A 23838-nucleotide genomic window follows, 5' to 3' on the forward strand; every position below is an offset into this window, starting at 1 on the left:
TCCTTTACCTTAGTAACTGTGACATATTCCCTGACATTAACAATCTCATCAAAAAGCATTGTATCATATATGTCTTTCCAAGTATACTCAAGTATAAAATCTAATGACCTATGTACATCACTCCATTCGAACACAGAATTAAGATCTGCCCAAATTAACACACTGAGTTCAGAAAAATGAAAAGTCCACTGGTCTAAGTATTCCAAGCAAGTGGAGTAAAATATTTCAACATTTTTCTTGAAATGTGAAACATTAACTAAGCCATCATTTTCAAGGTTCTTTAGTTTAGATTGAACAACTGAGGGTACAAACGCACAGTCTAGCCTATTTGAGAGCTTTTTCCTGAGATCCTCAAGTACTTTACAAGCATCCAACATAACAACATGTTGCCCCTCTAATAACTGAATAACACTGTGAAAAATTGCTGCTTGAGTATGCACAAAATTCAACCACACCTCAAACAAGGGATCATCAAAGAACTGTTTGATTACAGTTGGACACCTACTTTGTGATTCAAAATATGATTTCAGGGCCGGATACAACTTCAGTACTCGTTCAATGGAAGGTAACAAGGAAAGCCACCTTGTTCTACTGAAACCAAGAACTTTGGAATACTCAATTTCGACAAAATCACAAAACTCAATCAAGGAGGCCTCACGTACAGTGTAAATGTGAAAATATGAGTAGATTTTTTTGCACTACACTTTGAACACAAACTGGAAGACAGTCCACAGCAGTTTGTATTGCATTGTTGACTATGTGAGCACTGCAACCAACACCAACAATCGATTTCTCAAGAGACTTCTGCACGATGGAATAAACATTTTTAGAACCTTTCCGAGATGAGCCACCGAAGTTAGTATTAGTGTTGTCTGCACAAAGTCCAACCACTTCCCTTTCAAGATGAAAATCATTTAGCATTTTCAGGACAAATGACGAAATAATGTCAGCAGTTTCCCCTACCTGTTCTTCAAAATCCAACAATTTTACCTGTACCCCCTTGTTGTAAATAAAATAGCGAACAAGAATGGGGAAAAGTTTGGTGGATTTATGATTTGAAGAGTCTGTGTAGACCGAGACATAGTTCACATTTTCCAAGTCCTTTTTCACTTCAGATATCGCAAATGGACTAATCACATTAGTGACAATAGCTTCACACTTTGTCTTAGAACACGAATATTTTGGTTCGAAACACTTCTGAAGCAGTTTAGATGTGCAGTCTGCCGAGCGAAATGTTTGGTTATGTTTAACAGTATGGAATGCAAAACTGCCTTCAGAAGCTGCCAATTTCTGTTCAGCTGACCCCAGTTCAGCTCCTCGAAAGAAAGTAGTGAGAAATGAGCTGGATGCAGCAGCATTGTCAGCGAGTTTGTGCTTCTTAGTATCCAAATGTCGTACAATCTCGCTTTTCCCGCCGTTTGCTATTGAAAACAAAGCTGAACATTTGGTGCAGCGAACGTCGCTTTTCGATTTAACTGGTACTATAAACGGGTAGAAACTGCAATTCGGCATTTAGTACACATTTACCTTTAACTTTCGGCATGATTACCACGGCTAGCTTAAACCACACTACCTGATCATCTGGATAATCACCAGTACTGTTGCCTACGTTATACTCAAAGCCGTGAAAAAAGAGCTGTTGTCACAACGCCAGTGCCAGCCAGCAGCTTCTCAGTACACAACTACACTGCTCCAAACTGCTCTTCCCGTCGTGAAAGTAACGACCGCAACGATAACCGGAAACAGGAGTGTTTATATTTGAAGCTGTAGCCATCTTAAATTAAATATTTATTATTTTTCATTCCCTTTCATTCGTTTAAAACATTAATTACATATACCATATTCTGCAAAAGAAATTAAACCATTTATAATGCAAAAATATTTTGCAGTATTTTCTCAGGATATTTTATAAAAAGCAGGATATTTATACAATTTTCGAGCCTCTTCGCAGACCGCAGGATACGGTGTTAAAAAAAGGAGTATCCTGCGAAAAGCAGGACATCTGGTCACCCTACATACGAGTCACCTTTCTTTCACATTGCCACCACCTATCCTTGCTTCTCCTGTTTCCCCACGTGCGGACATGCTTAATCTTTTTAACCTTGGGGTGGGTCAGTCCCACCCCACCCTTTCACCTCTTATGCCACCCGCTCCCCATCCTGTATCTTCCAGTCTGCTCTTTCTCACTTACATCATATACTTCTTCTACCTTATTTACATCTTGTCCTCGACAATCCACACACTAATTGTTCATTTTCTTAAACTTTGCCATAAATTTAATATTTATACACCTTTTTACATTTGCTCTCTCAGCCTCCCTTCTCCTTTCTACTTTTACAAAGCCTTTCACATCCCCCCGCTCAAAATATTACCGCCAGACACTTAATCCATTCCATTATCAATATTACAAATCTTTTCTTATAATATCTACCTTGTATAAATATAACACTCATTCTACTGACTATCATCTTGCTCAGTGCATATCGCCATTCCTCTGGGCAAGATACTCTACCTCCTTATCAAAGTCTTGCTCAATCCATCTTCCTAGTCGACTACTCTAGATACACATCCAACATTCATCGTGCTCTCTCCACAGTTTACAACACCAACCTTACAAACATAGCAATAGTTTCCTTCTTCTCTACTAATTTACACCATTTTCATACAGTTCTCCCAGCTTATTTATGTCTCATACTCTACAATCCACTCACTAATTGCACATTTCCTTGAACAGCACCATAAACTTAATATTTATACAACCTCTGTACAGTTACTCTCTTAACTTTCTTTCTGTTATCTAATTCCTCTTTATAACAAGGTTTTCCATCCTCACCCCTAGCTAGATATTACCTACTCATCTCTTAATAAATTCCTTTACCAATATATACAAATCCCTTCTTATTGTATCTACATTATATATAACATATTCGTCTAAATCATACTACCTCTTCTCTGAAGAATTCATTTTCATTCACAACACCGTCCTTACAAACATACCAATAGTTTCCTTACTTCTCTACTAATTTACACCATCTTCTTACAGTTCGTCCACCTTATTTACATCTTATACTCTACAATCCACTCACTAATTGCACATTTCGTTCAACTTAATATTTATACAACCTCTTTAGTTATTCTGCCAGCCTTCTTTCTCCTATCTAATTCCTCTTTATTACAAGGTTTTCCATCCTCACCCCTATCTAGATATTACCTACTCGTCTCTTAATACATTCTTTTACCAATATATACAAATCTCTTCTTACTAAACACATTCATCTAAATCTTACTACCTCTTTCTCTGAAGACTTCATTTCCATATTCAACTCGCCATTTTGCTTATCTTCTATCTTCCTCGCATTTCCCCATGCTTCTCTCGCCTCCTATCCCCTTTTCTAAACATAACTGCAGCCCTCCCTTCTCCTTCTTTCTTTCCCTCCTCTTATCCCTTTCTCTCTCCTCTTTTTATTGTCCCCTTTTCACTCTCGCCACTCTACCTGCTATTCCCTCAATTTCTTTAAAACTTTGGCTCTAACCGCATTTAAATATTCTGATATGTTTGTTCCTCCCTCCCACTCTCTACACAACCATGCTGTCATCTTTTAACTCTATTCTACTTTTTCTATATCTTTCTTATTCAGCACTTTCTTTTTAATCTCATCTAAGGCTCTGCATTGGTTAAATATATGTAGGTCTGACCAACCCTCCCCACACAACACAATACATCTATCCTTATTTTCTTGTCCTACCCAGCCCCTGTTTTACGGAACTCTCATTACCCATCACCTTTTATCCCTTCTGCCCTCAAATTAGGTTCTCAGGTTTGTTGTTTCCACCAATTTGTTTAATACTGATAGCGAGTCTCTCTCCCTACATTCCATTATTAAACTCTGTCTTTCTATATCTGATACTCTCCCCTTTACCCTTTTCCATGTCCATTCTTCCCTCACCCCCCATCCCGCACACCCTTAATTCCCCTAACCTTATGTTTTGTGATCTCTTTTTTATACTTCCCTTCTTCTAATCTTATCCAGTACTTAATCACTCTCTTAGCTATTGTAATTTCCATCGATTCTTTACATACTAATCTAGCTCCCACATTTACAGTACAGTCTGGAACATCCATCATAATCTTTCTAAATTTTGCCACTGCTTGGTTTAGTTCCTTCCTACCCTCCTCCAATCCCCATACTTCTACCCCAAATAACATTTTGCCTTTTACCAGTGACTGGAACACCATTTTCTGAATTTTGTACTTTATACCCAGGAATTTTTCTAATATCCCCACTGCCGCAAGTGCTCCCCTTTCCTTTAATTTGGCCCTCCTACACTGATCTTTCCATGATCCGTTATTACTAATTATTACACCTAAATACTCAATTTTTTCCCCAGGTCTGATTTCTTCCTGCACTACCATCCAAACTTTCTTTTCTTTTCTGGCTTTCCTTTTCCTACATATCATTATCTGCATCTTCCTTACATTTACTCTAAGTGACCCTCTTCTAGTATATTCAACAATCTCATTTAACCCTCTTTGCAACCCACTTGCTGTTAGTGCCAAGATCAATAGATCATCTGCAAACAGCAGGCCCAGTACCTCCTGCTTCCCTATCCAAGGTCATTGCCACCGCTCTCCTCCATGTCTCTCTAAAATATTATTTATAAACAATTAAAATAATATCGGTAACAGCTCACAACTTTGTCTCACTCCCATCTTCGACTCAATACACTTCCTCAACTCTCCTCCCTGTAATTTAATCATCACCAGTACTTTCTCATATATTCCTTCTATTGCCGCCCTCATTTTCTTTGACAGCCTCCTGACTCACTGCATCAAAGGCTTTTTCTAAATCAATCGCTGCTACATATAATCTCATCCCTGCTATCCTCACATACTTCGTAATCAAAGTATCCAAAATCCACACATTATTCACCTAGTTCCTCCCTTTCCTAAACCCATTCTGATACTCCGATATCCTCCCATACTGCTCTGCCCAATTTTTAATCCTATTGGCTAAGATCCCTGTATACACCTTCGACAACGAGTCAAGGAGTGTTATTCCTCTATAATTATTAGGATCACTTCTAACCCCTTTATTCTTATAAATTGGACATAATACCCCTTTTCTCCACTCACTAGGAAATTTCACAGTTTCCAACATCCTGTTAAAAAATTTAACCATCAACTTCAACATCGTTTCATTTGCCCCCACTTCCTTCCATGCCTTGTTCGTAATACCGTTCACACCACCTGCTGCATTTGTCCTTGCTTTACTTAACACCCTAATTACTTTCTGGTTTATTATCTCATCTAGTATCTGTATTCCTACTTCTAGTTCTCTTACGATATATGTCTTGCCCATTTCCCCATGCCAGTTTTCTCTTCCTCCCAAAAGACCTCTAAAACATCTTACCCACTCATTTTCCCCTATATTTCTTTCCTTCCCATTGGTCTTGTTCTCTATCTTATTTATAGATTCCCCAATCCTCTCAAATCTCTTCTCTTTGCAATATCCGTTTATTCTTTCTGCTTCCGCCTCTTTCCAAAATTTCTTTTTCTCATTTAGTAACTTCTTGTAATCTCTTCTTAATTCACAATATTCCTCCCTCTTTTCTTGTTTCCCTCCCTTCTTAAACTCCGCTAGAGCTGTCATTACAACCTCTCGTTTCCTCCTACAGCCTTCATTAAACCACCCCGTGACTCTGTTATTATTTCTCCCTTCTCTTATCTTCACTTTCTTTCCCACCTTCCATACTGGGAGTTCTATTAATTTTAGAACCTTATCCATGTCATTTCCTTCCAACGTCCTCTCAATTTCTACCCTTAAAATATCTCCCCTCTCTTTTAGCTCTAATCTCATTTTCTCTTTCGTTGTATCATTCCAGATATACTATCGTTCTGCGATGCGATTTTATTTGGCGTAGATAAATATCACATGAGAACACATTCACTTCCTTATATAAATGACTTTATTTACACTGTACATCACAACACACAATTATACACAGTAGCAAATGACACTACATACAGCACTCAATAGCGGAGCACCCTGAAGTCGATTCTGACCCGTACAGATATCAACAACACTGACTCGCGCACTATAACATGCCCTCTCTTGAATTCACCTCCTCACTCACTCGAGTCCAACACTCAGACTGTCTCACTGACTGACAGCTCGATATTTATACTACTCGATCAACCATCTAGAATGATCGACTTCTGGAAGAGTTCTTACAACACTCTAATGGAACATACTCGAAACATCGATCGACCAGCTAGTCTAATGGGTACTCGAACATTTGTTTATATTTTGCCAACACTCATGGAAACATCTACAACATTCGTAATGTCTCTACATGTATCTGGATAATAAAACCTTAGAGTAAGTTTCCAGAATCCTTCATATATACATTTACTTATTTATTTATATATTTATTTATTCATTTATTTTTTTTTATTTTTTTTTTTTTTTCCCCAGACCTACAGTATACAAATACCAAATTGATCTGTTAAATGAGAAAAATAACACTATCCAGCCTATAGCCAGATTTAAACTACAATGATATGAACAACAGATATTGATAAATGGCCATGCACAACTCCTTACCGGAGATCTGATGACCCTGGCACTGCGCCATTAACGGCACATATACCGTATTTCACGGCATAATCGTCGCACTTTTTATACCAAAATTTTCGAAAAAAATTGTAGAGTGCGACCATTATACGATGAATATTTAATACCAGTATTTGTATTACTCAAAAAATGTATTTATAACTAAATTGTATTTGATACAAATTTAAGATGCACGTAATACTCGCGTTTATACATCAAAATAAATAGTCTAAAACAAAATTCATAATTTTTCGCAACAATTCGGCGAACGTTTTTCCAACCTGAAAATAAAAATGAACGTATTAAGTTAATTTGTCATTAATTTGAGTATTAAAGTTAAAATATTACACTTGCAAAAAATTATCGCTTTGTTGTGAAATGCGGACTTACCGGTACGCAATTTATTCCAAATCTTCGGTGTCGCTATCGCAGGTTTCGTTATCTGATGCGCCGTCCTCGCCTCTGTTAATACCAGTATCAGATTCTTCGTCTCCCTGCCACACTGCGTCATCTTCGGAACCGTCTAGTGCATTCGAAATCCCAGTCCTTTTGAAGCTCTTGGAGACTAGTTCAGGTGGTATAAGATCCCAACTCTTCTTCACCCACGAGCATAACAAGTCCAAGGGTGGATGCCTGATATTTCCGGCGGGCGTCAATTGCTGATCGCCGCTCATCATCCACTCGTTGTAAAATCGACGTAAGTGGTCTTTAAAGGGTTTATTAACACATACGTCTAGTGGCTGCAAAGCAGATGTTAGGCCACCAGGAATGACTATCTGTCGTGTCTTATTTGTAGTGAGAATTTGCTTCACTTCGTTCACGAGGTGACCTCGGAAACTATCTAAAACAAGCAGAGCTGGTTGTTTTAGTAGTGCACCAGGTCTTCTATTCCACACAGTTTTAACCCAGTCCAGCATGAGTTCTACGTCCATCCAACCCTTTGGTTGCACTCGTACATGAATTCCACGGGGAAACTGTATATTCTTAGGCATCGTTTTCCTCTTGAAAATGATGTAAGGCGGCAACTTTCTCCCGTCAGCTGTAATGGCTAGCATTGCCGTGCATCGCAACTTCTCACTACCGCTGGTTTTCATTAATACACTCCGTGATCCTTTTAGCGCAATAGTGCTGTTGCGAGGCATATCAAAAAAGATTGGAGTCCGATCGGCATTACCGATTTGAGAAAGCAAGTACGAAGTTTCCTTGCACAAACGTATGACAAATCGGTGAAAATTTACAATCTTGTCCGTGTAATCAGCAGGCAACTTTTGGCTTAGTGTTGTTCTCCTTCGCACTGACAGATAGTGTCGTCGCATGAACCCCTTAATCCACCCACGAGTCGCCTTAAACTGAGTTACCGGTATGTTGTGTTTGCGCGCTACCCCTTGTCCCTTAATTTGTAACATTTCATATGATACACTGCAGCCATTGTTACGTATTTCACTGACGTACCTAAACACTTCTTCGTCAATTATACGAAACTTCCCTGTTTTAGGACCTCTAAACGCGCATCTAGAAGGGTTTGTGCTTTTTAGCTTGTTTTTTTACTTTCCGCCAGTCACGCACCAACTTTTCACTCACAGAAAATTTTCTTTCTGCAGCTCTGTTCCCGTGCTGTTCAGTGAAGGCAATTACGCTTAGCTTGAAGCCCGCAGAATAGTTTCTATATTTACCCATAATCGCTTATAAATGCTTCACACGTTAATGTTTTGCGATATAAATGACTTTCCGTAATTGTTCACTATTAAAACAAATTATTTCTGCAAACACCCAAAACACAAATTAAAAACTTAAATTCTCACGCACACATGTCTACAGTAATCACGTAAATCTGAAACAAATGAATGCATCTGTGATCTGTCCATTCCAGAGCAGCCAATACTGTTAGGCAGCAAGGAAGCATGCAACAATTTATCAGTTTAACTCGTTGGTTGCGACACACTACTGCGCTTGCGCAAAGCTCGCAAACCGGAGCTCTAGCTAGCGCGGTGTAAATCTACTGTATAGTTGACTGTATTCCGAGACGTCAGTAACAAACATTCATTTTTTTCAATTTCTTTCAAACATACGGTAATTAGGTTAATATTTCTTCCCAGTTATTGATGATTTTACATTACATTACTGACGAGTTTATAAAATAAAACTTTAATAGCATTGGATAATAATTATCTTGACTGCTTGGATAAAAGTTTTCATCACATGCCCGGACACTTATGACGTAGTAGTAAGATAAGAGTCTAGCGATGACAACTGAGACATCGTAAATAATTCGGCTGAATAATTCCGTGGAAATCTGCGTTATCATCTTGGATTTCACTTCGTGCGCAATAACACAGGAGCCGGCCCCATGGTGTAGGGGTAGCGTGCTTGCCTCTTACACGGAGGCCTCGGGTTCAATTCACGGCCGGGTCAGGGAATTTTACCTGTATCTGAGGGCTGGTTCGAGGTCCATTCAACCTACCTAGCCGGTATTTCCTGGCGACGTTGCCGATAAGCGATAACTTACAGCCTTACATATTTCAAATGGGAACTCATAATATGTAGGTGGTGAATAAATAGTACACTCTCTCGCGACCACGTTGTCAAACTGCCGATAGTCTACCGGTAAGCCATGCGTCGTACATATACCGGTATTATTTATTTATACGTTGTGCAACATGTCGCAAACGTGACTGTGTTGCCAAATTGCCCATAAACCATACACGTATTTAAATTGCGCATTCATGTGCAACTTACGTTGCAGTTCCATTTACCTTTTAACCAGATTAGTGAACAAAATTTGGACGTGCGACGATTATGTAATTAAAGGTTTAAAGTCTGATTTTTGTATTGAAAATAAAGGATGCGACGATTACGCGGTGGCGACGATTATGCCGTGAAATACGGTATTACAAACAGGCAAATTAAAAATAATGGCAAGGTTAAATACAATAAAACAAACTAAAATAAAATGAAATGGAATGCGCCACTGAAAGGTGCAAAATGAAATTAAAATGATCGACAGAAGCTGACAGTCGGTTGACTTGACAATTGCGCACCCACTGAGGTTACACAACATTGACCGTGTCCCAGATTTACCTGCCTGAGTAAGCTAGTCTGGAAGACAGTTCCACTCTTAGCAAATCCTGGCAAGATCACGTTTAATGCTGAGTGCGCTGGCTTTTATGTTTACATAGGACAGTCCTCTAACATTTAAATTTCTTAATGACATTGTTCCACTTACTCAATCTGGTACGATGTACTATCACTGTTACTACACAAGTATTGCATTGTTTAGGGTTCCATACTGCAATTAATAACAACTCTAGGTAATTCCAATCTGTTCTAAGAAATACACTACTAACATCAAATACCAAGTATCTATACACCAATTAACCACTTTTCTTAGCCTTATGCCACCATAAACTCTCCAAGCTCTTACCTCCCCCTCGTCTCTTATTCATCCACATACTATACATACCAAACACATATCACACACAAATATTATCCAACATGTCATCACGCTATTCACTCCTCAACCTTCAATTGCTTTCATGCTTTCAACATCAATACACAAAATACACACTTTTCTCAATCTATACCATCATATTCATCATTTCATTACTCATACCAAACATATTTCGCCAACGAATAAGATAAGATTTTCCATACTTCACTCCTAAATCCAATAAACAACTCGCTAATTACTTTTTCAGATCTCCTATGCACTTTCAGACTCCCTAATCTCCTACCTCACCTTTCATCTCTTATTCATATATCATACCAAACACAAAGTCATATACAATTAACATCAACTATTATTACACCCATTAACCACTATTTCCAGCCTTGTACCACCCTAAACAAACCTCAAAACAAATAACACTCTCAAAAAACTCACTAATTACTTATCCAAATTACTCACCAAATACTCACTTCTCTCAACCTTATCCTGTCACATTCATCAGTTCACTATTCCTACCAAACACATTCATCAGTTCACTATTCATCTCAAACATGATTCACATACAAATAGCATAAAAATACCATACTTCAATCGTTCTCACATATGACCCCCAATCACCTTTTACTCCTAGCTTATTACAACACAAACCAATTTAACCATTCACAAACTCCGCCTTAAATCACAGTACATTCGCCTCTATAATTTTCTCCATCCACACCTACCTAATACCACACTTACTGTTCTATTTACTCTAATACCATACGCGTACATCTGATACATCTGTTCTAATACACTGTGAACATCAGATACCAACTATCAATACACCAGTTAACCACTTTTCTTAGCCTTATACCACTATAAACTCTCCAAACTCATACCTCCCCCTCGTCTCTTATTCATCAACTTACTATGCATACCAATTAACCACTTTTTCCAGCCTTATACCATATAAACAAGCCTCCAAACAAATAACATTATCAGATAACCCATTAATTACTTACCCAGATTACACACCAAATACTCACTTCTCTCAACCTTATACTACCATATTCATACCAAACACAAAAACACATACAACTGACATCAACTATTATTACACCAATTAACCCCCTTTTCCATCCTTGTATCACCCTAAACAAACCTCGAAACAAATAACTCACTAGTTACTTATCCAAATTACTCACCAGATGCTCACTTCTCTCAACCTTATACCACCACATTCAATGGTTCACTATTCATATCAAACACAATTCATAAACAAATAACATTATACCAATTAACCCTTTTTTTCCATTCTTAAACCACCATAAACAAGCCTCCAAACAAATAACATTATCAGATAACCCATTAATTACTTTTCCAAATTACACACCAAATACTCACTTCTCTCTGCCTTATACTACCATATTATACTACCATATTCATCACTATTCATACCAAACTCAGCTCATATACAAACGGCATAACAATTTTCTTACTTCTTTCTAGCTTTATTAGCGTTTTTACTTCTTGTAACAGCACCCTTCTCGTTTCCGCCTAATCTCCACATGTCACTTAAGGTTTTGTACCTTCCTTTGTCTATTCTTCCTTCACCTCTTAACCTCTGCTCAACCCTCGCTCCAATCTCCTCCAACTTGCCTCCGAACATTTTCTTTCTCTCTGGGCCGCCATTTCTTCACTGTTACCACTCTGCTGATTTTCTTTGCCTCTAGCTGCGACTGTGTCTGTGTCCGTAGGCCTAGCTACTCTCGTCTCATTGTTCATTGCTCTTTCCTTATCGTTGTTTATAATTGCACTTTCACTTGGCACCTCTCCCTGTCTCTTTTCGCACATCACACTGATACTTTCGGTATTTACATTTCTACCATCCCCATCTTCCCCAATATCACTATCTTTCACTTGCCTATCTTCCCCACTAATCTCTACACTTCTCTCTGTTTCTCCGTCTTGTTTCATCCTCATTTCTAGGTCTATCAATCTGTTCACCGACCAGATTCTACTCCAGCTGCTGCTTCACCACCAGTTCCTATCCTCTGATGAATGCTCTCAGCCCATGATGTCTAGCTCGTATCATACGTTTTCTAAGAATTTTTTCGTTCCTAATCGCTTCAGTTCCCATGTCCCTCTTGATCCATATTTTTTCCCTCTGTATGTTCCCCGCATTGCCGACCACAATATCAACCATCAACATAGAAAATAGTTGTACTTTGATAGGCCTGTTGCCTCTAATTCTAACCACTCTTTGCACATCGTCTATGTCCACTTCATTGAAATTGATTTTCATTTTCCCCTGAATAAGATCCACTACTTTATAAATTGTAAGCACTTTGTCCTCCCTCTTCTCCTCAGGCACGCCATATATAAATAGGCATTTCTTTCTACGATTTAGAGCGTTGGCTTCTACTTCTGCTTTGAGTTTCCACGTCTCCTCTTCTAATCGTCCTATTTTCTCTCTTAATGCTGCAACTACTTCAGCATTTTTCCTTACTTACAATGCTGTGTCTTCTGCCCTTTCTTGAAACCATCCCTTCATTTTTTCAAACTCCCTCGTTTGCTCTTGAATCAAATTTTTGAGTTGCTCAAAGGGGCAGATTTCTACAACCACCTCTTTTACAACTCTTCTGATTGCTTCCATGTCTTCCCAGCTCATATTTCCATTGGAAGTCGGACCTGGGTTCAGTTCTACACCCCCCCCCCCAATCCATAGCATTATCATAATCACCGCCGCTAATAGCATTAATTCTCCTTTCGTTTCCATTTCTATTTTACACCCTCTTGTCTTCACTTCTTCTTTCTTCCCTGTCATCTTCCTATGATCTCCCTGTATTGTTCCACACCAATCATTGTCAGTCAGCTCCTTACTACCTTCTTGCACTCAGCACCTACACTCCCTTCTCCCACTCCAGGGACCTACCGCTCAATACGTCTGCACTCGCCAGTGGCTTAGGCTGAACTGCCTTCATATATATGAAATTATAGTACAATAAGTCTAACACACGAACATTATGAAATTTTCTTCCGCTTTCGACTATATGGATTTTGAGGTTAAACCAATACACAATATGTATTTGAGGTTATACAAATTTATACTACATATTTACAAGGAAACCATATACTAGTCATGTTTAACACTTAATAAAAGATAATTTAGCATTAAATAAACTATAATTAAAATATATTAAACATAATAATCGAAGGTTTTACACCAGTTGCAATGCCGTACGTACGACAATACTTCCATCCTTCCTTCTTATATCTCACCCTTTTTTCTACCCCTCTCCTCTCTTCATCATCCTCATCTCTTAGTTTTATCTTACTGGGCAAGAGTTCTGTTGCCTCACATTCTGCCACCTCAAAACTTATCATTCTCCTTAACGGTGTTTCTGTGCTTACTCCTATATCTACTACACTCCCTCCATTCGATGTGATGTACGTCAGTTCTCCCTTCATCCACCCGTTTAAAATATATAAATTTTCTACAGCACATAACTCTAACAACCTTACTCCATAACTATTTATACCTTTGTGTTTACTCCTTCTTCTCTACCCTCTCACTTCAGTATCCTTTCTCCCATAATCTGGTACTCTATTGCTCACTTTTGCATTACAATCCCCCATTAAAATCATTCCATCTCCCACATACAGGCCCTTAATGTTTATTTCTTCAATCAGTTCCTCAACAAAAAATTATTTGCATAAATTGAATCGTTAGTATGATTATATAACAGAGCCAGACAAATTGCCTCCTTTGCGTCACTTCCCATTTTAATTCTAAACCACACCACCCCCTCCACCTCACTCTGTATCCTCTCTATCCTCCCTGCTATCTCATTGTTTATTAAAACTGCTATCCGGCCTGGGTTTCTTCTCATCCTTCCCATTTTTTTCTTATCACGTTGACTACTATATACCCATCCCATTTAATTTCTACCCCTTTTCCTAACTACGTCTCCACTAAGGCAATTATATCAAACTCCTTTACTAATTCCTCAATTTCTACATTCCCTAGCTTCCCCATCAACCCCTCAATATTTCACAACCCTATCGTCATATCTAGTTATTTATTCCCTCCCCCTCTCTGCTTCTGTATTTCTCCACTTCCACCCCTACTTCTTGTCACTCTTCCTTGCAAAACTTCACCATCTCTATCCTCTTCCTTTTCTTTCTTCTTCTCTTGCTCCTTTCCTTTCTCCATAACTGAGCATTTTTTCCCTCTCCATGAATCTTTCAAACTTATTGATCTTCCAATATTTAGCACCTGTCTCTTATCCATTTTACTTTCTGTATTCCCTTTACTCGGTGAGGTTGAATCATTACCCTGTCTCCTATTTTCTTCCCTCACCCCTTTCACTTCACTCTGTACCACTCGTGCCATATTTCTTTCTTCACTCACCTCTGCGCTGTCCTGGCTCACCAAGGTCTCTGCATTCCCGACCAACTGTTTACTGACACTACTATTCAGCAGTTCTCCATTTCCCGATCTTGGTGTGCTGTGGACTTCGCTCAGTTCCGTAATATCACTGTCCTCTACATCATTGCTACTTCTCCTTGTGCCCTTCGTCACTTCTCCCTCTGCCGTCGGGGTCACCTTCTGATCATGTTGATGTTCTTCATCTAATTTCTTTAGCCGGCCCACCACCCATATACGTGACCATCTTCCATCTCCAACACCCAGCTGCTGCCCTCTAATATATGCTTTAAGGCCTTGCTTTTTTGCCTCCCTTAAATGTGATTCTGTTCTCCTCGATGGCTTCCCTGCTCATCACCCTTCCTATCCACACTTTCTCGCCTTTTTACTCGCATTCCTTATCACAATGTCTGCCATCAATGTAGATAATAATTTCACTCTGATGGGCCTCCTTCCCTTAACTTTCCCCACACGGTGCACATCGTCTATATCAACTTCACTAAAGCTGATCTTCATCCTATTCTGAACCTCTTCCACCACTTTATACACCAGTACCACTTTTTCCTCTTCTTGCACACCATATGAAAATATTCTTCCTCACACTTTCTTGCTCACCCCTCTCTACTAATCGCTTCGTCTCTCTCAGGTCTTGCTCCACACTTCTTACCTTCTGCTTCAATAGATCCAGCTCATCTTTATTACACCCTTCCTCCTCCATTATCTTCCTCACATCTTGCTTAATATTCAACTTTAGGTCCTTAAACTACTTAGATAACTCTCAAAACATTTCTCTTATTTGCTCCGTCTGACATGCCTCTCTTAACATCTCTCTTATCGCTTCAAACTCTTCCCATCCAATGGAACCCACTGGACCTGGATCAGGATATACTTCCATTCCTCCTATTATCAACAGCACAACCACCACTGCTACCACCAGTAGAGTAGCCAACATCCCTTTTTTTATCTCCACTTACCTTCACTCTTTTCTCCTTTCTACTTTCCATTCGCTATCCTGTATTGTGCCAATGTGTTGCCCATTGCTCCGCATTCAACTCAGCACATCCGCACTCCTTGCTGACTCAATGACGACTGTTCTCAGTAATATGCTACACCAATGCAATTAACTACAGTCAATGTTCATAGTAACTAAACCAAAACTTGTCTTTCTATATATAACTTAAACCAAAACTCAATGTAGACAGATTAGAATGATGAGAACATTCAGCCAAATGAACAACGAATGTGTCCTTCATGGTTCTTTTACATACTGAAATGACATTCTATGGAATGATGAGCTTCCGAAGTCCACTGACCTAGGATGGAATCGAAATCACAATCTTGAGCACAAGAAGCTAGCATGCTAACCACTGTCAACGACGTTGGCTATAACATATAATGGAAAGCAATCTGGTTGATATTCAGAAAAACTGGGTTTAAACACAAGGGATGTCATCTACTTCTGATGTTACAGAATACCTGAATGGTAAAATACAAAGCATCAATAAGATATCTGGAAACCGATACAATAACAGTGTTGTCTGTTACGAAAAAAAGGAGTAGAAGAGAAACTGCCTTTGATCATGTAATGTGTAGCCTGGTTTGTAACCTAAAAATCATTTTTTATTATTATTATTATTATTATTATTATTATTATTCATTTTACAAAATTTTAAAATATGAGTGTTAAAGGTCTGTGGGTAACCACCTCCTGTTTCTGTTTCTGTGGTGATTGATGTGTGATGTGTTGTATGCAGGTGAAGATGTGTAGTAAGATGATCACAAACACCCAGTCCCTGAGCTAGGGGAATTAACCAAACATGGTTGAAATCTTCAACTTAACTGGGAATCAAACCCGGGACCCTATTAACAGAAGGCCATTATGCTGACCAGTCAACCAAGGGGCAAGGCAAGTACAAGTGATAATACAGAATACATTTTAAATATACAGAAAATATGTTTCTTATAATTTAAACTGGTATACAACTAGTAGATGTGATACATGAGAGAATACAACACAGACAGAGGAACTTGAAATGATATAAAGAGAAGTATTTTACAGATCCACTGCACAATATATTGTACACGGCATAGCAACGGGTAGACAAAAAAATCATGGGTTCACAAATTTCACTACTCAGAGATTAAACACTACACATGAATACCAACTCTACATCTAGTTTGAATATTTTTATTGATACATACTGTCAGTAGACCAGTTCCTATGAGAGGTCGGTGCCACATCTCCTAATATAAGTAGGCGTGTAGTGTCAACCCCATAATCCTTCAGTATAGCTTTTGGATCTACACCGTTGTGTTTGGACTTACTCATCTTCTCCCAGGCTGCAACTACAGGATGGCCTGTTCCCTTTTCTACAGGTTTTGATCCTGAAATACAAAGATCATCAGTATATTACTCATAATGCCTCAATGTTATTTTATAGAGTTTAAGGATATACTTAACAAATTATCATACCACCCGTAATACAGAAATATGCAGTCTAATATGTTCCAGAGGAAGATGGGTTAACTCAGCTCATCAAGTTCAAAGATGATTTGCAGGAAGATTTTCAGGTTTAAAAGTCGCAAGTCATACAATAATTCGTAATTTTTATAATAAATTCCCACATTCCTCAGATTCAAGGTTGGTCAAGACTGTCTTCCTATCTGATTCCAAAAATTGGTCAATGGGTAACAGGTCAGTGGACCGTGCCTGTCAATGAAACATACTGGCATCAAAACGAGCAGTCAAGAGACATCTGTGTCCTATGATGGCATGCATTATCCTATTGGAAAATGGGGTCCTGGATCTGATCTAGAATGGGTAGCACATGCAGTTGCAGAATTTCCTGGATGTTATGTTGCACCGTCAGCATTCCTTGGATCACTACCAGATAGACTTGAGAATCACATGATAGCAGTCCACACCATGACACTCTACAATGAACCTTGGATTCACGCACTGCCCACGATGTCTTCCTGCACAGATTCAGTGGTTGCTTAACACCAACCATTGCCAATCTGCAAACAGCCATGTCATCAGCACAAAACAACACACAAGAACCCATTGCTGTTGATGTAATAATGGAAAACAAAATAAGAGATGTTGAAAATATAAAACTTGTTCTGCAATATACCATGATATTGTACTGGCTGCCATAGGATTATTCACAGGTGATGTCGATCTTTTTGTTACTGGCCATAAAACAATCATCATTACTCAGTACTGTCCCCATCAATTTAGTGCATAAATAAGCATTTATTTGTGTGTCTGCAATGGCCAGTATCATGTATTTCATTGTGAGTGAGATGTTAAATTGTATTCAATAGCTGTGTTATCATTCAGCAAGTGAATTGACATGGTTCTGACAAGTGCAGAGTATTGATTTTCTGCTAACTCGTCGTTCGATATCATATGTTAACCACGTGACAAAATGGAATTTTTCAAGGTTGCTTCTGCCCGCGTCCAAACTCACTTTAAGTCGAGTAACTTCGAGAATGATTCTGACCAATAACAGAATCTAATTGTGGGCCAATTAAGAGTTGAGAATGTGCCACACCTCCACAGGAGAGGACATAAAAACTCGGGACATTTATTAATCACCCCCTTAGTGCTGCAATTCTTCAAGAGCCCACAAGTTAAGTTTTGTCTTCGACATAATTATTCAGCGTGTTCTAGCTTAAACCAATATTAAAGCTACTTGTGTCAGTTTCAGCTATCATCCAACACATCAAGCAGGAAGAGGACCTCAACAGTTTTAGATCATCGTCTACTTCAGGATGCTTCACCTACCTTCAAGAGGAGCAGCTTTTTCACCGTTGGAAATGGACTTTGATATCATGCCCTGCTAAATGTAGGCATTTTCTAACATAAGAGGAATCACATGACGGGAGATCTTCAACATGAGAGCAGAATAGACCGCTCCAAGGGATTGAGTTTCATCACAAATTTAAGTACATTTTTATATTTTCTGTCCATCTATGTATAAAATAATATGATTCTCTTTATTTGATAGATATTTCTGTTAGAGTAGTGTAATTTGCAATATTTTCAAACTTTCCTCTTGTGGGATCATGGTAGCTTTGGAACATGTGAATGAATGTGAGTTGGGCTCTATTAGTTTGCTGTATATAGTCTTCCGAGATCATTTCCATTTTCTAGGCAATTATTTAAACATTATATTTTAAAATAAAGGACCTCTCGGATAAAAGAAAATTTAATAATAGGGCCTACTGTAATAATTTCAGACTTGTGAAACATTGTGGGACAGGATTTGGGTTGCGTCTCACATAATGGACTTTCGATTGTTCCATCTAAATGTATTAGTCTGCAATTATGCAGATTTGTGTCATCTAATTCAAAGATAAATTCAGATTGATGGTAGATTTAAAAATTAATAATAATAATATTAATAATAATAATAATAATAATAATAATAATAATAATAATAATAATAATAATAATAATAATAATAATAATATTTTGAGATTGGGTTAAATAAGAATTACATGGTCATGAGTGATAAATGATATACAGATTATATTTTTGAGAAATAATTAATGTGTGTTCTGTTATTGTATGATGGGCCTGGAATATGGCTATCATGTGGGATATTTGTGGAATTATTGGGAGCACGAGTCTTGGGTTACCATGCATTCCATGATAATTTGGAGCTCGTGTTGAGTTGTATTCAAGAGTTTTAGGGATAACAATAATTTATCGGAGCTCATTAACCACGTGTCCAATGCCATTAAATCTTTAACCCAGGTGATGTGAGTGACGATTGTCTACCAGTTCCTCCGACAGTAAAATTCTGAATTTCAACAAATCATCATTGTAATGCTCATATGGTGTTCTTGAAAGTGACTGCTCTGATATTTATTAGAGAAAGTCATCTGCCTACTCCATACAATGTGAGTGTATGTGTAAGAGAGAGAGAGAGAGAGAGAGAGTGAGTGTATGATGTGCTTGGCAATGTTTTTCACATGTTATTTATTGAAATGTGGTTTTGACCTGACCGTATGTTCACCACGGTGGGTCCAGATTATTCCAGCATTGTTTGTGCTGGTAAACTCGATGATCCAGATATAGAAGATCAAGATTCATACAATTTTTGTAAAATAATTTAATCTCGTGAGTAACAAAAACCAACAGAAAGAGATCTTCTGTTAAATAATTTTAATTTTTGTTGTGTTTTTGGTAATAAATGTCAAGCCTTTGTTTTAATTTGTTCTTTTCTTTATTGTCATCAGTCCTTGTCCTTTAAATGGCTCCAAAATTAAGACAGCCTGCTAATGAACAGTCTACCTGTGGATCTCTTGTGCATTCGATGAGCTTATCCGAGAAATAAGGGGGCATTTAAATGGCTTTCCGAACGTGGGGCTTGATCTTATAGTGTCCTGTGATTTTGACATTGACAAGATGCGGCGACAATTTAATTTTTCAAGGCTGTTTTGTGACATTTATTCGCCCAAATTCTTGTGGCTAACATAGCACATGGTTTAAAGTTAATGTGTGTTGTTGATAAAGCTAAATCCATGCTGTTGAGTAGGAAAATTTAGATTTGCGTGCGATGCTTAAATTTTAAATCATTTTAGGTAGATATTTGATGATAATGTTGAAATGAAGAAACTCACAAGATTAAAAATCTTGTTTGTGCTTACTTGATGGGCTTGATCTCTGAAATCTTTGTGTCCTGATCTTGGTTCCTCTTATCGTTAGTACCGCCGCTTAATCAAATGAATTTATTATTATGGAAGGACTTCAGCAGCTATTAGCCGACATGGAACAGAGAAGCCAGGAGGCTATGGCCAATTTACAGGCTAGTCTAGAAAAGAACCTCAATGCAAGTCAGGCTAGTCTGGAGAAGAAATTCAATTATAGGATAATTTGAAAAGGGAATTTAATGAAGCTTTAAGTGCAAGTCAGGACATTTTTAATGACACTCTTAGTGCAAACCAAAATAGTTTGGAAAAATCCCTCAGTGACCGACTTAACAACACTCTTAGTGCGAATCAGGCAAGTTTAATGGTAAACCAAGCAAGCTTAGAAAAAAACCATTAATGACCAATTTAGTGACACTCAGATTAATATGGAAAAAGCCCTTAATGAGAAGTTAACCCATAGTCAAACCTGGCTGGAAGAGCAACTCACTCGTACATTAGAAGAAGTTCAAACACGAACGAATGATAGCATAGGGAAGCTTCATTCTGACATCAAGTTATTTAACGGCAAACTGGCTTCAGTACAGAGTGAACTGGTAGTGGCAAAAATTATTTTGCAAACATGAAGGGCGAAGTTCACGAAAATATCATGAAATCCATGTCCGAGATGTTAAACGAATTCAGTGAAAGGCTGGCACACGTCCAACAGAATATAATGCACGGCCTAGACAAATACAAAAATGAGGTTGAGAAATCCTTCCAATGTGTGGAAGATAAGATAGACGATAATATTCCCGACCTCGCGGTTACAAAATCTGCATGGACTAAGAGGTTTCTCAGAGTTAATGAAAACATTAAACAGGTTGAGAAAGGAATCCTCAAAGAGATTAAAGTAGCAAAGGCGAATAACACGGAAAGGTTCAAATATTTTTATGAGGCACTGGAAGGGAACCAGAATGAATTTAAAATGGTTAAATCTACCCTCATAAAGGAAATTCATAAAGTTAAAGCAGACTCAAAGTCAGAGGCTGAGGGCTGCAGAAGAAAAATCACCGCAGGAATTAAAGACCTCATACAGGAGATGAACGTGCTCAAACTCCAGAGCAAGAGCACAAGCTTAATCACGGCTTCGTTGCTCAAAATACAAAATTTGTTGGAAGTCAAAATGTCAACGCCTCTGATAAGCAAAAATCGAATACAGCAAACCCACCTAACATATCTCTCGGAGGTGATGTTAACTCTCGCCAACTGAACTCGACAAGACAGACAAAGATCGTTAACATCATCAGGCTCCAGGAGAATCAGCCTAAAAAGTGCAATAATGTCAGGGGAATAACACCCAAAGGTTTCATTAACAAACTGCAGGACTACTTCCGTGATGAGAAAATCCCTCGCGTGACTGAAAGATATATATTTTCTCTTGAGTTATTTGTTTGTTTTAATCTTGTCAATCTTATGTTAATTTTAAGGACACTTCCTCTAAAGCATTACTTTGTCAATTTTATATATTTCTCATCTAAACAGTGTTATGTGGCTGAAGATGTTGATAATATATGAAACATGTACCACTTTTGACCATTAAAAATTGCCTTAAGCAATCATTGTATCGACTAGGTGGAAAATAAATAAATACTTAATTGTGAACTGAAAGATACCTCGAGAACTCTGTGCACATATGGTTTGTTGCATTCAGGTTTCCATTTGACGATTTTGAGGGCTTCAAAAGGGCATTTTAAGAGAAATATTGGAATAGTGATGTCCAGCATAACCTTAAGATGGAATTACATGCCCGAAAATATGCTTCTTCAATGCCGACCAAATACTCTGACTTTTTCTCTAGCCAGCTGAGGAAACTCAGAGAACTGGACTCACCACCAGCTGAGCAGGAACTTGTCAAGGTGATAATCAGAAAACTGCCAACGGACGTCCAAAGAATAAAGATAGCATCGAATGTGCAGACTGCTATCCAAGCTGAAGCGATGTTCAGACAACTGGACATGACTTTGAAGGAGCCAATCAAAACCACCTGGAGCCTGAACAACAGATACACCAAATAACGGCAACCAGAGGAAACAAAAGAACTTCAACTAACCAAGGGAGAATGTGGCGACGAAATCCAGAAGACCGGAATTCACCCCGAGATCGCTCACCTACCTGTACGCCTAGGAATTCAAGAACATGGCAGTATGCCCAGAGGAATAACAGAAAAAGGCCATACTTAAATTATCGCAGAGAATGGAGAAGAGACCAGGACTTCCACCAACAAAGGGAGAGGAGAGACCGGCGAGAAGAAGAAAAGGAAAGATATCTGAAAGATCTACACAGCGCGGCTCATGAGAAGGAGAAATGGAACCGCGCTATCCAAAATCAGGACATGAATTCCAATACTGTACATGCCGAGAGCTTACAATATCAGGAGAAGAGGAGTGAACGAGGAAATAGTCAATCGAGCAATGGGCACGATCAAGGTGCCATAAAAAAAACAATCTAAGTCAGAAGGAGATAGCCTGAATTATGGGAATGCTACCACCGATGGATGTCAAGAATGGATAGTCATACAAATAGATTCTTAGATGACTAAATCAGAAGACTTTTTGGATGAGAACGAACAACTAAATTCTAAAGCCTCAACCGCATTACCAGTAATTTTGGCTCGAATTTTTAATGTTGTCATCAAATGTTTAGTGGACACCGGATCAACCATCAGTGCAATTTCAACTTCATTTTTAAACAACCTGAAGGAACAGAAACGAGATACCAATCATCCCAGTATCCCATGTTAAAATTAGAGGAATCATCCTTGATATGACTGTCTCATGTAAGCAACAGACATTTCTGGATGCAGAAATAGGTAACACTAAATTCTCTCATCTATTTCTGGCCATGTCATGTATCAAAATCCAACATTATTCTTGGGGCTGATTTTCTGACGTCGCATCAGGCAACAATATATTTTTTTATGAGTTGCTTTACGTCGCATTGACACAGATAGGTCTTATGGCAACGATGGGATAGGAAGGGCCTGAGAATGGGAAGGAAGAGGTCATGGCCTTAATTAAGGTACAGCCCTAGCATTTGCCTGGTGTGAAAATGGGAAACCATGGAAAATCATCTTCAGGACTGCTGACAGTGGGGCTCAAACCCACTATTTCCTGAATACGGATACTGGAGCGATTGCAGCTATCGAGCTTGGTAGGTGACAATAGACATGAATGCAAATCGGATACAATTTAAGAGAGCCAATCTTTCTGAAGTTGCAACATTTAATCCTTATGTTGTAGATGATCTGTGCAAATTCTACATGGAAAATAATGCCTTATCATTGTGAGAATTCGAAACCAAGAGGCCCTAGAAAAAATCCACGTGGCCATAGATAACATATTAGAAGAAGGCAAAATTAATGCACATCCACTTGACCTCATTCACACCAAGGCCAAACAAGCACTAGGAACAGATCAGGAGCAGATTCAACTCAGTAATTTATTGTTAAAATACAAAAGCCTTTTTGATTCTAAACCAGGCATAATCCCTGATTTGAAGTATTCATTACTTAGGACAGATTGGCTCCCATTTAAAAAGAAGCCTTATCCAATCGCCGAGAAATTTAATTCCAGGGTTGGAAAGATTATTGAGGAAATGGAAAGAGATGGAATCATCATTAAGGTTAGGACACCATTCATCAATCCTTTAGCTGTTGTTTCAAAATCCGA

General features: G+C 38.4%; 1 protein-coding gene across 2 annotated transcripts in view; it reads right to left on the bottom strand.

Annotated features, from left to right (window-relative positions):
• The window catches only part of LeuRS-m (Leucyl-tRNA synthetase, mitochondrial), a 144391-nt gene that overhangs the window by 21149 nt on the left and 99404 nt on the right, over positions 1–23838 (bottom strand). For both annotated transcript variants that reach the window (XM_067145231.2, XM_067145230.2), the window contains exon 8: positions 16670–16852. In XM_067145231.2, the coding sequence (XP_067001332.2) occupies positions 16670–16852 (183 nt within the window). The remainder of the gene's footprint in view (positions 1–16669; positions 16853–23838) is intronic.

Source organism: Anabrus simplex, chromosome 4 (genome assembly GCF_040414725.1).
Source record: "Anabrus simplex isolate iqAnaSimp1 chromosome 4, ASM4041472v1, whole genome shotgun sequence".
NCBI classification, from domain to species: Eukaryota; Metazoa; Arthropoda; class Insecta; order Orthoptera; family Tettigoniidae; genus Anabrus; species Anabrus simplex.